At 43.7% G+C, this 17,267-nt stretch overlaps 1 protein-coding gene across 2 annotated transcripts in view; it reads right to left on the bottom strand.

The window, feature by feature from the left end:
- Window positions 1-2,909: 2,909 nt before the first annotated feature.
- ETF1 (eukaryotic translation termination factor 1) overlaps window positions 2,910-17,267 on the bottom strand; it is a 28,647-nt gene continuing 14,289 nt past the window's right edge. For both annotated transcript variants that reach the window (XM_029998158.2, XM_029998159.2), the window contains 9 exons: window positions 15,705-15,880; window positions 14,748-14,887; window positions 11,288-11,426; window positions 10,139-10,329; window positions 9,479-9,608; window positions 8,515-8,670; window positions 7,866-7,930; window positions 6,472-6,619; window positions 2,910-5,030 (listed from right to left, as the gene is read on the bottom strand). In XM_029998158.2, coding sequence (XP_029854018.1) covers window positions 4,948-5,030; window positions 6,472-6,619; window positions 7,866-7,930; window positions 8,515-8,670; window positions 9,479-9,608; window positions 10,139-10,329; window positions 11,288-11,426; window positions 14,748-14,887; window positions 15,705-15,880 — 1,228 coding nt within the window. In that variant the 3' untranslated portion in view covers window positions 2,910-4,947. The remainder of the gene's footprint in view (window positions 5,031-6,471; window positions 6,620-7,865; window positions 7,931-8,514; window positions 8,671-9,478; window positions 9,609-10,138; window positions 10,330-11,287; window positions 11,427-14,747; window positions 14,888-15,704; window positions 15,881-17,267) is intronic.

Genomic DNA, 17,267 nt, shown 5'->3' with positions numbered 1-17,267 from the left:
CCCAGGGGAGGCAGAGGGAAACGGGGGGGACTGGCCCCAAAAGGGGCACGGGGAGAAGAGCAAGGAGCCGGGAGCCACCCCGGTGTAGCAATGGCCACAGGCAACCTGCAGAAAGCCGGACAGGCCGGTGGCTGTGGCCGCGCAGCCATGTCCGACCGCCCTCGCAGCCCCTTCCCCTCCTGAAGGGCAGAGCTGGGGCTCTTCCCCCCCCCACACTTCACCTTTTCACCAGCTCAGCCTCCGCAGCAGCTTAAGGTCACCTCCTCGTCCCGCTCGCCAGTGAGAAGTCAGGATTTGCCCTTTTGATTTAGTTAAGCACCGAGAAAGATTCAAAAGTGTTGGAAGCGCAATTTTTCACCACCGACTAAAAATAGCTGAGTGAAATTCCAGAGCTGCCTTTCAGCGCCGCCGGCTGCGCTCGGCTTCCCAGGACAATGGCATTTGTAGCCCGCTAGCAACAACAGTGCAGGCCGGGCTCCAGCTCCCAAAATAACAAGTTATAAAGGGCAAATTCTGTCTTTAATTACAGCTATACAAAAAGTAGCATTTAAAAAGAGCATTATCGGAATATCTGAGCACACAGTGCCAACTTAAAACTGAACCGTGGAATGCAGTAAGAGCGGTATGGACTTACTATACATAAAATAAAAATTCAGGGGTATTACTGAGGGCATTAAGACACACGCAGTTAAGCGTTTAGAAGAGCTGAAGCCCTTTGGCACAAGAAAAAAATTGCATTCAGACAGCAAGAAGCTGATCATCCGCTCCAACCGCTCACGCGAGCCTCCTCGCAGCCGGCTGCGGCAGCGTGTGCCCAGCGGCTCGCCGCTTCCCAGTTCAGGTGTGGAAGGAGCACAGGGACAGGACCCTCAGGGTGCGCTTTAAACCTCTCTGAGGTGCACAGAAGCAGCTCCATGCGTCATACTGGAAACGACACTTTATTTGTTCATTTGATTCCAGCTAATCAAGATAGGATCCCTTCTGGGGACATCATTATTTAACAGCCCACAGTACAGGAGGCACGTGGAAAGCCACCCTGCCTACCTTTCAAACACAAACCTGCCTCCTCTGATCACGTGTGCCTGAAAGGGTGCAAACTTGGCCCCACCGAACTCCCAAATTCCACGTTGCAGCAATCCAGCGTGCCGAAGGCAGTCAAGTCTCCCGGATGAACGCGCTGCAAGGTGATGCTCACGTTTATACGCCAGGAAGAACCCACCCGGTGCTCTGCAATATTTGATGCGAAGAAAGACGGCTGTAAATCAGCGCTTTCAAATAGGAGACAATCCGAGTGCTCACACTGACCCCTGTCAGCAGCAAGCCTGCAACAGAAACTGCTTTCTGAAGGGTTAAATGGACCCCGCGACCTTATTTTGGCAGCTACAAGGAAGAAAATACTTTCACCACGTTTCTCTCCAGCGGCCTCGTCTTTCTGTAACTGTGAAGTGCCTCCGGGAGGAGGTAGATGCGAGCACCTTCGCAGTCAGCCAGCGGGACGGGACCAGACGAGCACAGAGGGGACCCCAGCACACGGCTCCCGCGGCTGCTCTGCAGACTAGATGCACTTGTGTTTTCTCACCGAAACGTGAAGGGGAAGAGACATGACAACCAGCCAAGATTTGTACGTGAGGAAGTAGCAGCTTCCAAGCACGTCTGGCGTGGAGTATTTGTGATGCTGAACTAGACAGCTCTCGGGCATCCCTCCACAGCAGCCAGGCTTTGCTGCTCCTCATTTTCCCTTGGAATGCAAAACTGAAAAGCAGAAACCAGGTTTGCTGTTGCTGCCAGTAAAGGGTTAACTGAGAAATATCTCTGGTTTTTTTTGAAAACAATATACATACACATGCCTGGTTACACCACCTGGTGAGACTGCATGGGTAGTTTTCTGCAAGCAATAGCTTCTCCCATGACAGGTGCTGACTGATGGGATTATTTTTTTTTTATTATTTATATTTTGTGCTGATCTCAGCTTGATGCTTTTATCTGCACCATGAACTGAATAGTGATCAGTTTTCTGTACCAAGGTTGTAGACAGCAAAGTGGTTTTGTGCATCATTTATTTCTGCTCCAGCAGAAACGTCACATCTCCAAAACTTCTGCTATCTGGAGACCCGAGGACCGTGAGCCATGCTCTCCCATCTGCCACAACTGCAGATCAAAGACAGTGTGAGGCAGCGAGTACAAAAACTGAAGTCCACCCAAGCTCCCTGGAAGAGCTGTTGCTGTAGGAGCCTGCATGTCACCGCACCAGGCGAACAGCTACACGGCACAGATCCTGCTCTGTTCTGGTAGCGCGGCATGAGAAGGCAGATGCTCAGCCTCAGCCAGAGAATCACTGCCAGGCAAGACCAGCTGGCAGATGATTAAAAGCATCCATTAGAATTTCTGATATTAATGATGTCATTTACATATTGCCTTCCCCGCTAGGGAAGGAGGCAGGTCCTCTCTGGGAAACTCATCCATACATCTAGCTTGGACACAGGAGAAACCAGAGGCGGCAGGCCCACGCAGCAAGTACGCTTCTGATCTGGATTTGTCCCACACGAAGAGGCAGGTAGAAAAGGCTTGTTAAAAAGAGTGCCCAGGTGTCCTGTGACTGGAATATTAAGGGCAGGTTTCTGCACCTGCAGGATATTTTTTCCACCTGCCTCAGTTGTTCAGAAGACCACCTCAGGTAACACTCACAGCAAAACTTTCTTTCAACTTTGATTGTTTTTTTTTTCCCCCCTTCTGAAGTTACATTTCTGCTAGGGCTTAAAAGAGCAACTCAGTATGATGAAGAAACACAATGTTCAAGCCCAGCTATAAAACAGCTACCTCAAAACTCAAGTACTGACCTGAAGGTGGCACCAAGCTGAGAGTAAAGCAGGTGTTTCCTGGACTAAAGAAAATAAATCAGGAGTCCGTACTATATTCTTAAATATGGTTTAATACTCTTCTCCATTTCTGTACATCACAACACCAAGATATCACTGCTTGGGATCTCTCTGCAGAGGCTATATAGTATGCGAAGGCTAGGATTTTTCACCCCCATTTAACGTGTTTGTATGTGTAAGTGTAATACATATCAGTATATATTGATATACACATCAATATATAATGCAATATATATCACTGAAGAGAACACATTGATTAAAGAAATACAAAAATTTGGCATCATTTCCAAACTTAAATAGTAAAAATAAAAACTACAAAAAGGAGCTGCATACCCTAATGTATCATGTGAAACAACAAGCAGTATATTCAAAAATGTAAATTTACATCCAATTTTTCTGGTCTTGTCATGTCACATTAGACCCATTTACAATGGCAAAATCCAGAACATACCGCTGTGAAGACCGCAAATGTGCTCAAACCTGGGTTTGCGCAAATCTACGGCAGACCCAGTCACACCTTCCGTGAGAGATTCCAGCTTTGATGTGAAAACAACAGCAAAGCCATCTGCCAGGTTATAAACCAGGGTTACAAATGATATTGCTCACAATGACAGTAATTTTGGACCTCAAAGAACAGCGTGGCAGAAATTTTAAGACAAGCTCCCCCTCCATTCAAGTGAAACAGGATTATTGGAAAAATAGGCAGGTATGCAACTTGGAACAGAAGCTGCTTTTGACCGATGCACCAGGAGTGACAGAGCCAGTGAAGAACAGAACTACCAGGCACCGCGATGTCAGAGCGCCCGTCAGAGAACCCCAAAACCCCCCAAAAGAAGCAAGACTTGTGCATTATCTCATGCCAATGTTCACTTCACCCTCTGCCTGCAAGACCATCTGAAAAACCCTTAACCATTTCTAGCAGGTTGAAATGCACTGTATATAGCAGGCATGACAAAAAGCTTTCTTGAGTCTTGATGCAAGCAGAAGTTTTAACCCATTAAGGGCACATTAGAGTTCAGCATCAGATTTACAGGACACTTGTGAGCCAATACAACAGACCACCTTAGTGCTGGGAGATGGATGTCTCCAGTGGGTTGTGCTAACGTTCACCATATTAGTATCAAATGCTCCAAATGCACCAGTACTAAGGGTTTCAGTCAAGGACTCCTCTTACCAATTATTCCTGTAAAACACTTGCTTCCATTAAAGAACCATGGGTTCAAATTCACATAATCATGGAAACTTTACGCAGTCCTAAAGCAAAAAGAAACTTACTGAGGAACAAAACAAAGCAAAGTGTACCTTACTTCACTTAAATTGTATGTTTATTTGTGTCAAGACTGAAAAAAAAAATAAATCCTGAAGGCTGCACTGCTCAAATCCAAATTAAGCCCAAGACTTCAGCAGCATTTCCATTGCAATCAATGAAGTGCATTTCCTAGTTTGTAAGAGCAGTGCTTCTGCAAATAGGTTAAAGCACGTTTGGCTGGTAAGCCTCCCCAAACCATCTGAATTTGCAAGCCACACATTATAAGCTAGCACTCTAGGTAAGTGCCTTCTCATTCTTTTGAAGAGAATGAATGGCTCCAATTTCCTTACATTTCTTCTTCTGCAGTCTACGCTGAGAATGCCATGTAAATGGGTCACGTTGCTGCAAAATGCAGCAATTGATTTCTCCAATCAAAGTAAAAAGAAACAAACCAGTAGGATCTTACTTCTATTACTTTTTGAAGGAAGAGGTTTACAGCAGTTAATGTATCATGAAGGTTAAAAAAATCATTTTCATAAAATACAAGAGCAACCAATTTCACCATTGAGTAAAAGTAAAAACCGGGATTCATTTTAAATTAGTCCAAAGTGGCATATAGGAACTTAGTAGTTTGCTGCTGTACTGACACTATGACAAATCAAAGTGTAGGGTTTTGCTTTTTTAAATCCAATGCTTGTGGATCAAGTTCTGGAAATGTTCCAATTCTAAGGCAGGGATCTGTTGTGTTTTCCACCATGAGTTTGCTCCTTGGGTTGGATGCTGGAGGGGCGAGGCACGTTTTGCCGGACCCAGGTCGACTACCTAGTAGTCATCAAGGTCAAAAAATTCATCGTCTCCTCCTTGGTATTCCATTCCCTGGAAGTCCACTCGGTACCGCAAGATACCTGGTAAAAACAACACACTTTAGCTTCTTCAAAATTCAAAGAGCTAGAAAGGCATTTTAAACAGTTTACTGAGCCCTGTCTACAAGTCAAGAGTTTCTCAATTAAATCTTCAGAAACTGCCTTAGCACTTGTATTGCAAGTTAGGCTCAAACTGATGATCGACAGCAGACATGCAGCTAGAGTGAAAACACCACATCCATGTCACAGCCTGATGTAATTTATTGCCAAAAAGAAGAAATACCTACCTGCCCAGCATAGGCCAGCTTTCTTCTGGAAAAGCTGAGCCTATTCTAGGAGGACTGTATCTCCAAAAAAACCACCAGTAACAGATCATTTGTCCTAATACAACTGCTCAGACAAAGGCCTATCAGTTAAATTCAGAAGGCAGCTGGCACTGAAGTAACTTTTACAATGGAGTGAAAGCAGTAGGTAGTGGCTGTCTTCCTGGACTCTTCCTACCCCAAACACCAACTGGGGTTTCTGGGAAGCCTTTACCCCTGGAAACATTTACTTAGGTGAAGGGTATTCAAGGAGTATTTCCTTTCAAGTCTACAGGGGCTGGAGCATGGTAGCAAAGAGTATCCCTCCATGCAAAGAGGCTGGATCTGGGGGGACAGGAATGACTCCTGGAATTACAAACCCTGAAAGCTTAGAAACCTGTTGCTCCTTATGTAGCCAAACAATTCAAGCTTGCTTCCTTCTGATCGGTGTTTTCTGGCCCCTAGAAATTCCCCTTTACAATACACTCATCTCTGTTTTACATCCATCAATCTAAACACAGCAAGTGGCAACAGTTGGCTTATCAGCAAATAAGCAACAGCTTTGTCCTGGAATGCCTAATCTGTGGAGAATAAGGTGCACAGCAGGTGTTTTCGCTCTACTCTGCTAATGATTTTTGTCAGACTGAAGCACATAAGCTATCTCCACCTCTGCCAGACTTAGCTGAAACTGGTCAGTGAGCTCAAGGGAAGGACCGAAGGATTTCGGAAGCCTCATTTCTCCATGAGGTTGGGCTAAAAATACTTTTATTTTGAAAAGAAGCGGAAGACTGGGGAGCAAAGTACAGGGAAGTTCCAGGAGATGGATAACAGATACCCAACTGCTTCAGAAACTAGGCTGGTGTTTGTCATACCTGACTTCTACACAGCAGGGCACGCTCTGCCACAAAACAACAACTGTGCAGAGACAGAGTGAAGCCATTCACAGCCCTTCTGAAGGACAAAGGGATCCGAGGAACACAGACAGAAAGTGACAGCTGCCTAACATGCAGCATCATCTTGCTGAATATGGAATGAATTCACCTGGAGATCCCTGATGAACATGATAGTTTCTTGAACCGATATTGTGACTAATAGGAGTAAAATTAATCCCACTTGTGTTGGCACCAGATTATCAAATCAACCATTAAAAAATACAAACACATTTCTCTCTTGCAGTTTACCTCCAATTCCTCCAAATCCTTTCACAAATTGGGATCCTTCCTGTGATTTGTCTGTAACAATTTCCAATGTTGCTCCGAATTTCTTGTAGTTGTTTGCAAACCACTCCAGAAGGGGCATACTTTCTATCAGTTCATGTTCCTGTCCAGTCTATGTAGACATTTGAGGAGGGAAACAAATAAAAAAATTAATAAAAAAAAAAGTTACAGTCACTGCATGTCAGGTTTTGAGAAAATTCATACCAAAAGTTGTCTTTGGCTTAAACATCACCACTGTCTTTTCAGTCTTAAGACACAGACAATAGCCTTCATGCTCCACAGGCTGGAGCAGCCCAACCACTTGCCAGGGTCCAGGTGGTAGTCATTCCTGACACATCTGCATCAGACAACTGCTGGCACAAGCAGAAGGCTCTGGTGCTAAGAAATTAGATATTGACAGGCCTTGTTTTGGGTCTCCATACTACAGAAGTTATTGCAGAAGTTGGAGAGAAAATGCCTTGTTTATTCTAATGCTCACCTGTCACCTCATGCTACACCCTTGGTTTTCACTGTTTCTTTAGACTTGCTTTATACCCTGCAAACAGTCCATCGCCACTCATCTAACCAGGCACTGTTTACTCTAGGAAATACTGTTCTATGCAAATACAGAGGCAAAAAGCATAGTTTTGTTAAGTAGAAGGTCAAGTGATTATTGGCACAGAAACACTACATTACTGCAGATAACATTGGAAACCTTCTGTGCACAGAAGGAATTAGCAGTTACCCCACCAGGAGGGAAAGCAGCTGGAAACAGCTACCCTGGTAGTCCTAATATGAGACAGATCACCACTGTTTTTGCACTTTTTTGCCCAGCTTACTCTGCAAAGTAATACAGATCCCCTCCCGCCCTGTCAGGGTTTTTTGACCTGCCCAGGCAAGAAACTCACAGACGGTGACAGATCCACATTTCAAACATATCTAGAAGCAAACCCTCCCTTGCACTTACATCCACGTAATAGTTTCTAGCCTCACAGTTGCTTTGTATTGATCAAATCAGTACACAATAAGCAGGGAGTAATAATAGTTTGGGACCTTAGCCTGCATGTTGTATGGTGGCTACCAAACTCTTCTAGCAGGTAGTTTGATGGTAGTCAAAGACCTTGTATTGCCTGTCACTTCAAATCATTTACACGACCTTGGAATTGGCAGTAAGAAAGACTGGAGAAAAGCAAGTCTAGAATCCAGGCATTACATTGCAGGTGAACAGGAGGAACCACAGGCTACTGTCTTGAAGTCTCAGATATCTGAGTGCCAGAAAGATCATCAGGCTCACATGCTCATGACAAACTAAGCTCAGATATTCAGAATGCTGCACCAGTACACCAAGAATAAATCTACAAGCCCCAAAGCTGAAATACCTCTTTATCTGTGAAGTGGGATTTGTCCTTCTCTTGCTCTGGTGTCAAATACAGGATCTTCTCCTCTGAGAAGGGAGAAAAAAAAATTAGGTTGGATAAGACTACCGGATACAGATTAAAGACAGAAAGAGACTGACAACAACCAGCAATTACAATGCAGAGGGTTTGGTCACTGACGCTGCCTTCCTTTCTAACCGAAGCTCTATGGGAAACCAAACAGGGCACACCAGTAGAGAATAACTGTAGTGCCAAACCCAAAAAAGGCAGAGATTGTGCTGTAGGCATATGGTTTGTCTGCAGTCAGTAAGAATTGTGTTTCTGGCCACAAGGGTCAAGTCAGTCTCCCCTCTGTAATGCACTGGTATCACACTTAAACTTACACAACTGAAAGGCAGGTTTCGTGCTAGCTCTGTGACAACTTGCCACCCCAGCACTGCAATTCTTTCTCCACAGTGGAAGCTTGCTAGTTTCTGACTTTCCCCCCAGAGTAGCTGGGAAGCTGCAAGTTAGTGACCTGCCTACACAACACCCCCTTGACTAAGTCCTTAAAGATCTGCTTAGGGAGTTTCTCCAGTGTAATCTTTCCAAGTGAGATGGCTTAGGTGTTAAACCCTCATGGACCTTTCAGTCTCACAGAAGTGCTACCTACCCTCCGTGCCTTGGCAGTGCAGAACGTATCTCATTATATCCAGGTTTTCATAGACTATCAGTATCTCTACTGCTCCCATTTCCAAAGCTTTTAGTGTATCTTCAACGCCAAAACAGTACTTCCCCGTGTCCTGACTGATTTCGTCAAAGTATCGTCCTGCAGCCAGGATACAACGAAAGAGATTGTCACGAACAATGATCATGCCACGTGGATTTTTAACAAGCCTGATTTGAATGCAAGATGCAAGAAGAAACTGGAAAAGGAGACTGCAATGCTGCTGAAGAAAGCAAGGGATATGATAACAAGTCAAAGCATGTAATTTACAACATTCATCGGCAGAAAGTCAACTCCATCAAACACTGTCCTGTTGGGAATCTCACCCCATTGAAAGGCTTACCTTAGCTATGAAACAATCAATTAAACTAAGCCACCAGCAGGCAGTATTTAACTTCACTCTTTTCAGTGTATAAGGTAGCTACTGTTACTATTCCCCTCTTGTGCTTTCAGATTAGCAACATGTGTCTGCTGACAGTCAAACAAAGGATCATTTCTACTGCCATCTTAAAACAAAATAAATCTTAACTCTCATCTTGCAGAAGATGCAAACAATCTGAGGAGGCGTTTTTTCCCCTCTCGCCCAAATGTCACCAGAATGCCTGAAACTAAGGTGATCTCTGATGAAAAGTTAAGCAGAGAAGATCTGAGAAGTTTGGGGGGGGGGGGGGGGGGGGGGGGAACCCACTACAAAAAACCCCACTCCTTAAAGTGTCATTGAAGTCCTGCAGCATTTGAGAAGGTGTCCAGGTAACAGAAAGAAGCACTACAAGTCATGTTCAGCTCAACTCAGAAAGCACTGCAGGACTGAGGCAACACACAAAGGCATTACCAGGAGGTCTTAAGCAAGATCAGCACATTCAGTCAAGCATACCTGGCTCAGGAAAAGGCTGAGCATGTAGTCACGTACCTATTAGTTTCTTCTCTTGAATGAATTTCACATTGGAGAGGACCTCAGTTGACAACTCAATTGCTTGATTGAATCCATTTTCTCCTCCATATGAAATGTCAACTAGTTTGAGCACTTTGGATTGCAACCGCTAAACAAGAAAAAGAAGAGACATGAAAAAGAGTCTGTTACACAGCACTGCCATAAGACTACTTCATAATGCCACAGGAATAAGTGCCTGGCAAGAGTCACAGCATTAATCTATTTTGCTTCACTTGCAAGCAGAAATTCTGAGTCAGAGGTACCTCTGAATGCTTAATATTGCAGCACAATTTTCAGGCAACAGTGCCACAGAGATTAGGTTTAGTGGAGTTTAATTCCAATAAAGCTTCTACTTTAGATTTGGGAACACCGAGAACATGAACACTGGTTCCAAAATGGGGAGGACAGGTTTCTTATTAGCACTGTTACTAAGAAAAGGAGATCCTACCTCCTTGCAGGAGGTATTAGGAAAGGGAGACCTCTCTAGGATACATCAGTTTTTTAGTTTTGATCAAATCACTTAAGACACCAAAGTTACATTCCTCCTGAGATGCATCTTAAACCAGAGCTACTACTAATATCACCATGTTACTACTGACAGCTTAAACATTTGGGCTTTGCTCAGAAAAGGCCACTCACCTGATCAAACATGTCAGATTGACTTAATTCAGTTTTGAAGTCAGCTGATCCAGCTAAAACGAGACCAGCCACGTTCACCTTGTCGCCAGAAATGAACAGTTGCACAGCTGTCTCTGCTACCTTCCTTACATAGTTGTGTCGTTTTTCCATTCTCAAACGAGCAAAACGCAAGGCAGACTGACCTCCTCTACCTTTATGAGAGAACAGATGTGAGGTAACAATTTAGAAGTCATTTCATTTCAGGAAGATTATTAGTACGTGGTCCCAACTGGGCCCTGAATAACTGAAGCCAAGGGCAGATGCAGCCTTCAGAATTAGTTTGCCACAAGCAGAGCCAGGGGCACTCATTGAAACAGCAAGTGAATAAAGAGGGTTCATTCACAGCAAGAGATTTTTCTCCATATATCCCACAGAGGGCAATATGGTTTGGGTTTTTTTTTTTTTGTTTTTTCTTTTTATACAAACTTGCAACTCTCTGTAGAAATTCTGAACATCTGTACACATTTTTCTATGTCTTGTACCTTCATTAAAAGCAATTTCCTTTGTTACACTGCCTCATATACTTTTCTTGCCATTGCAATGCATTCCAGCAGTGTCTGCTGCAGAGACTTAACGGGGGAGACGTTTCTATTTCATTTTGTCCCATCCTAATCTACAGAGAGGGACGGTAACCCAGGAGTAGCTAACAGACAATTTGCTGAATTCATCAGTGGCTCACTACAATACAGCATCGTGTAACAGAACTAGAATTTTGCTTCCTCCATTAGACTTCTGTGCTTCTTGCAAGGAACAGCTTCTTGCTTTTCACTGTGGGTTGCATGCAACACCATCAGATGCAAACTTTAAAAATGCTACCAAGTAGTATTACTACTTGTGCTAATAATATCTAGTTAAGACTGTCCCAAAACCAAGTAAAGGGTCACATGTGCCAAAAAATAAGAGCAGCCACTTTAAGAAGATCAACTGCACATTACTGTGATTCATTAATTTTGACAGAAGGCTCAGACTAGAGGCTTTCCTGTCAGATTTCAGGGGAGCAAAGAATTGAGTAGAACTAAACATCTACAGGCCAAGTTCCCTGCTTCTACCCTCGCATCCCACCCTGTGATATTCTGCTGCAAACGGTCTAGAGATGGACTGGTGCATTACCATGCTTCTTTGGAAGATCCACAGTGAATTTGTGCAGGACTTCTCTTGTGTTTCCTTGAAGAGTTCCAAAAAGTGCACCGCTACCATCTATTACAATAAAGCCAAACTTGCTGTCGTCGGAAAGTAGCGCTGTAAGAGCCTGGAACAGAAAATGATGCTGTCAGCAGTAAGCACCAGTTTATTAAGGACCCTGGTTCAGAAAGACTACCAGAAACAATATACCTCAATAAATTTTAGTTCCGTAGGCGTCATTGCTATTTTTACAAATACACTATAGGAAAAGCAGCAGATTCAAGAGTTGACACTACCCCTGATTACTCTCTCACACAATGCTGCCAAGAGCACAAAGAAAACTAATGTTTAAGCTTGATAACTATTTTCACAGCTTTACCAGTTCATCATATGACATCACAGGGAGGTGTAAATAGCAAAACCCTAAATATCAGCTCCAGAAAGCGTTAGTGAAACAGATCACACTTCTACGAGGCTGCATCACCTCTCTGGTCAGCAAAACTGGAAGAGTAATTTTCCCAGCATTCCAGCCAGGAAAGCAGAACTTGCTTAGTTCACTGGTCAGTCAGTTTTATACTACAAAGCCCCAATACAGACCAGCTTTCAACTTGCCAGCTACCACAAATACTGGTTTGTTCCACCTGCTGACTTCAAGTCCCAACAGTGGAATGATGAACAGTGGCTATGACAAATTCAGCCTTACAAAGCAGAGTTAAGTAACAGCAGCCATAATTATCCTGTGCATAACTGGCTATAGAGAAGACAGCAATAATATTTGCTGGATAATGAAGTTATCCTTCAATTTTCTTCCCTTTAGAAAGGGCAGCTAAATTCATCCTGTAAGGTCATTTAAGTTGACTAACAACTAAAGCAGTGCTTAGCATCAAGGCTTTTGAGTCACTTTTGTTCAATTTCATGCCCAGTCCTGGTTCTGGTGGTGTGGGACACCCACAACTACCCAAACTCCACACTCCTTTTTCCAGAGAATCTGTCAGCTACTGTTGCCTCAAGGGCAGCCTGAGCAGGTAGGCACATTCAGCACACACACGCTTCACTTATACATGCCCAATAAACGTAATAGCAAGAATCCTCTTTCTGGCTGGCAAAAACACATCAGCAGAACGGAGAACTTGTCAAATTCCAGGTTGTTTTAAGTCACCAGTTTAATACCAAAAGAGTGATGGTGTTGGTTTACTGCACAGGACCTTTAACTCCCTGCACGCCTGCCAGCTTGATTATTGGGCTGAATGGAAAGAATAAAAACCATCAGTCATCTTTATCCAAAATCCACACAACCAAGTCTACAGCTTTCAAGCTTAAAAGAAACAGACACTAAGGTTTAATGGAATCTACTGGCCAAAATAAATATTCTGTATTAATTCCTCAGCAGTGGGATGAATGAGAGGAGGAAGTGGCATATTACGTTGCAATCTATTTAACTGGGACAGAGCCAAGCAAATCGTGTGACTGGAATGAACGCTCCAGCCAAGGTATCAAAATAAGTCATTGTAAATCCTACCCTTCAGACACACATCAGGGTTCATATCCCTCTTGGGAAGTTACTTCGGTTTCACACAGGCAATAAAATATCTAGAGGAAATCTTATCAGATACTCTTGCCAGGCAGCAGATGACTACAGCTCTGATGTTCTTGGTTCCCTCTTATTTTAATAAAGTATCCAATGATCAGTGATTCCCTCAGTTTCCTCTTCATTCGTTTTATGTCAGCACTTCCACTGTTTGACTTATCAAGCACAAAAAAGGGACTATTGCTTTTATTCTGTTCCTTCAGCCTGGGCCGAGTTTCCTCTTTCCAGCTTCAGCCTAAAGGTGAAGACCACATCCTTTTTCTGCTCCTTGACACACCCTCACTTTCATAGGAAATCTGTTGATGTACTGAGCCAGATGCCCTAGCTGTTGAGTTCTAGTTGCATGTTGGGGGGAATCACTGGGTTAAAAGCACGGCTCTACAACCAAATGAGACAGACAGATAAATCAAGACTTCAGTGCTAACATCATCTCGTTGCTCAACATAGTATACGAAAGGCTTTTACAGCTAGATTTGATTCTGCAGTGCAGACAATACCAAGTAAAATAATCACATACTCAAGAGACACAGGAGAGCAAACAGCCCATGGAGAAAGGTGCCGCTAGTAATCACATCATCATCATCAGCAATTACCACAAATTCCTCTCAAGTTATTGCCACTCTCTTGCTGAGCAATGCTACACACCAGCAAGAGTGTATTTACAGCTGCCTCCTGGGAACAGCCCAGTGGGCAGCAGCTACTTTTTTTGCATTGAATCAGTGCCCTGAGGCAGTAGCTGCAGCCAAGACCAAATTAATCCCTTTCCTGATAGGGCAGAAGGCAACCCACCACCACCTACCCGCTGCCAACAACTGCAGGGACAAACATCTCCCTTGGCTTTGCACCTCTGGCTCTCTCCTGAATTCTCTTATTTACCTCTTGCTTTCAGTTGCCTATGGAAGTGTGGGCTCAGCAGAACTCAAGAGCTGTACCTGTGTGCAGTTTTGTTATTCTTGGTAGGTCAAAGATGTATTGGGATTTCATCCTTGGTGGGGAGACAGAATAATAGGGATGTACCTCGCCTGCGCAACAAGCATACCCTTCCTTCCTGCACTACTCTTACCCTTTGAAACCCCATCATGGATCAGACCTCCAAAACCCCAAGCAAACAAGCAGAACTACATCACTGAAGGGCCTGTCAAGCCCACGTCACACGGATTTGATGACAGGCAATTAAGTCTCAGTCCACACATTTATCGTGGTGAACGCCATAGACGTGAAAGGCAGCCAGTCATCTACTACAAATATTGAGACCTCTGCAACGGCCAACAGAGCCAAAACAGACACAATAAACTGACTTCATGCAGTCGAGACTAGTGTAATCCACATTACTTTAAATATGCCTCAAACCATTCATTTAACTAAGATAGGTAGATGTTGGATAAAAATAATCCCACTTTACCCCAGACAGATTAGGCACATGCCAGTTCTCCATCACAGGACTCAGTTAACACATCTGATATCAAGACTGGCAACACTAATATTATCTTGGCATTACTTTAAGGCCTGACTTGGAATAAGATCTATGGGCCTCTAAGGTTAAGAAAAAAAACCTGCCTCCAGTTACAGAGAAAAGCTTATGTCTGTGGGTTACACAAACTCAGCAGTTACTAGCTGGGCCATAAAGTCAGCTGTAGTAGGAGCTGGACAACATCTCAACTCCTTTTAGCAAATATCACACATTTCTGAATACTAGCCAGTCACAAGCCATCCAGTGGCTTCACCAGCAGGATGTCTTAATTAAAGCCTGCTGTTCTACAGACTGTGGACCCAAGCACACCAAGGACTGTTCCAGCGAGTCAAGCAAAGCAGTCTGACTTTGACTACTGCAAGACCAGCAGGCAATAGGAGACTTCTTACCTCTGTGTGGAATTTGTTGTCACACAAATACAACGACGTATTGATTGGTTTGAAAGGTTCAAAGTCAATGTTGACTTTCTTCTCTTTTCCTTCTTCTGTCACAATTGTTCCACAGTAAACAACCAGACCATTTGGAGGTACTATAAAGGACACAATGCAATTTTAGATCACTAAGAAATATTGCAAGCTGTACCCATCAAAACCTAACTACTAGGCCTTGAGACTTAAGGCAGAGTTGAAATTGAAGTTCCCAAGTTTTTTACTTTCCATTTCCCCCACCTCATTCCCTCCCAGCTCTCTACAATGGAAAACAAACTAATTTAGCGCACCTATACTGAACAGCTTGGAGCAGGAAGCTAAAGGTAACACTGATGGAAAGACTTGCAACAAAGCTGCAAGAACATGTACCTGTCTGTTAAACCCATGAGCTTGCAAGCTCATAGAATCCAGAAAAAGGCTGAACATCCCCATGAAGCTTTCCTAGTTCTTATACAGCGATTTATAGACTGACCATCTCAACGAAGGCCACTTGCCAGTGTAAAGACAGTAATGACAAACTTTTCCAGTCCTCATTTTAGATGACCTGGGTGTACTTCCTATGGTAGCTGCATAGTGGCATGCATAAGGCATACATAATTTTCTGCCTGATGGAAAATCACTAGTTTAATGCAGATGAACTATTGTGGAATAGCTCTTAAGGCTGGCCAAGTTTAGAAGAGTCAGCACTGCTAAGGACAGAATCATGAGCCCGCTTATTAAAGACAAGGACCATCTTATTATTCCAGTCCCAAGGTCTACCCCTGAAGTAGCCATCCATGGGCAACATACCTGGAATATCAGTGCAAAACAGCAGCACAGGCCAATAGATTTGATTAGCAGAAAACTGCATAATGCAGGAACTTAGGGCTGCTTCCAAGTAAGGGAAGTTTGCCAGCATCCATACAAGCTAGAAGTTACCTTTGTTATAGAGTTTCAGTCTTTGCTGTACAGATGTAATGGCTCCCAGTACTGAAAGGCGATTCACTCGAGACTTAATGTTGGAGGCGGTGCCAAACTCATCCGCTAACATTTTTGCCACTCGCGAAATCTGGTCTTTGGGGGGAATGATCAACGATATCATGCTGGTACCATTGCTGAGAAAGGAAAAAAGAGGGGTTGTGAGCAGCCACCAGCCAAAGCAACAAGTGTATTCATACCATATTCCATGCACACAGCTGTCTCTCCTCCCTCCCCCCCAAGGAAGCTTCACTTCACTGTTATTGGTGTAATTCCCCTTCTGCTGGACAATAATGGGAGAGAAAAGAAAACAAAACACGATCTTCAGAGGATTTGACTCCATAACCAAGTGTTCAGGTTAGTCACTACCAAGCAAGTCCTCCAAAAGCTAGTCATTTAACCTGGGATACTACTCTGGAAAGAAGAGCAGGCTAAGGGCTGCAAGCTAAAGGCATGTAAGCAGTCCCCAGCAGAGATTATTCAAAACAATGCAGCCACATACTTTAAGGACATTATTAAGCCCATTCCATTTGTTCTCAGACAGCTGGAACACTAGCCAGCCCAAGTGCTGTTTTAACACTTTGTTCTCCTCAGATTAAGACAGAAAACTCAACTGCAAGGATCCTTTTGTAGCAGTTAGTCTTTTCTACTTTCCCACTAGCACTTTCCTTTATAGAGAAGCTCACCAACTCTGCCAGCTGCTTTAAATAAAGCATGCTTAAGCACATGACTGCTAGTTCAGAAGCACCAACCCCAGGCACAGAGTCAGGAGATAAGAACCCACAAATCACAGAACTGGCTTAAATTAAATGAAAAAAGTAAGTATGATATTCGTTTTTCCTATGGCTTTAGGGTGGGTCCTGCAGAGGTATTAATCCCCAAAGCAGCTTCATGGTTCAAATCCCTCCAAAGCCAAAACAAAAATCGGGGAAGTTCCTGTCTGCCTTCCAGCAGGTACCTCCCATTTGCCATTGAAGTATCCCAGATGTCTGAATTGCTGCTTCTGCATTGTCTCAAATTTAACCCAGACCTCATACTTCACATTAGAGTAATGGCATAAAAATCAAATACCTCATGGTGTCCTCTAGCCCTCTCAAGGGCAAACCAGCTAAGCTCTGAAAAAACCTCTACTCCAGATTCTGAGTCAGAGAACCAACAAAGTGCTTTTCAGCCTTAAAAAAAAAAAAAAAAAAAAAGTTTTTGCTCTTTTACATTTCTTATGGTAGGAGAAGCCTAACACAGTACCTGCCTGCTGCTGTTTCAGATTGTCATGCACTAGCGTCCTGCCTGAAGTGTTTGGGCTACAGAGACAGCAGGGAAGTGCTTTAAAAAGCAGCACTTCATTAGCCTCTTTACAAGTTGTACAGCCCTCTTCCAAAGATCTTCAATTCAGGCCAAGTTGAAATGGATGCTGGTAGGTCAAATAAGTCCCTGACCTTAAAGACAACTAATTGGTTTTAATATCCAAGATCCCCATACACACTAATCAAGAAAGTCACAGAGACTTGCACGCATTATTCCCAG

This window comes from Aquila chrysaetos, chromosome 22 (assembly GCF_900496995.4).
Source record: "Aquila chrysaetos chrysaetos chromosome 22, bAquChr1.4, whole genome shotgun sequence".
NCBI classification, from domain to species: domain Eukaryota; kingdom Metazoa; phylum Chordata; class Aves; order Accipitriformes; family Accipitridae; genus Aquila; species Aquila chrysaetos.
The sequence above is the reverse complement of the archived record's forward strand: the minus strand, read 5'-3'. Positions and strand labels throughout refer to the sequence as shown.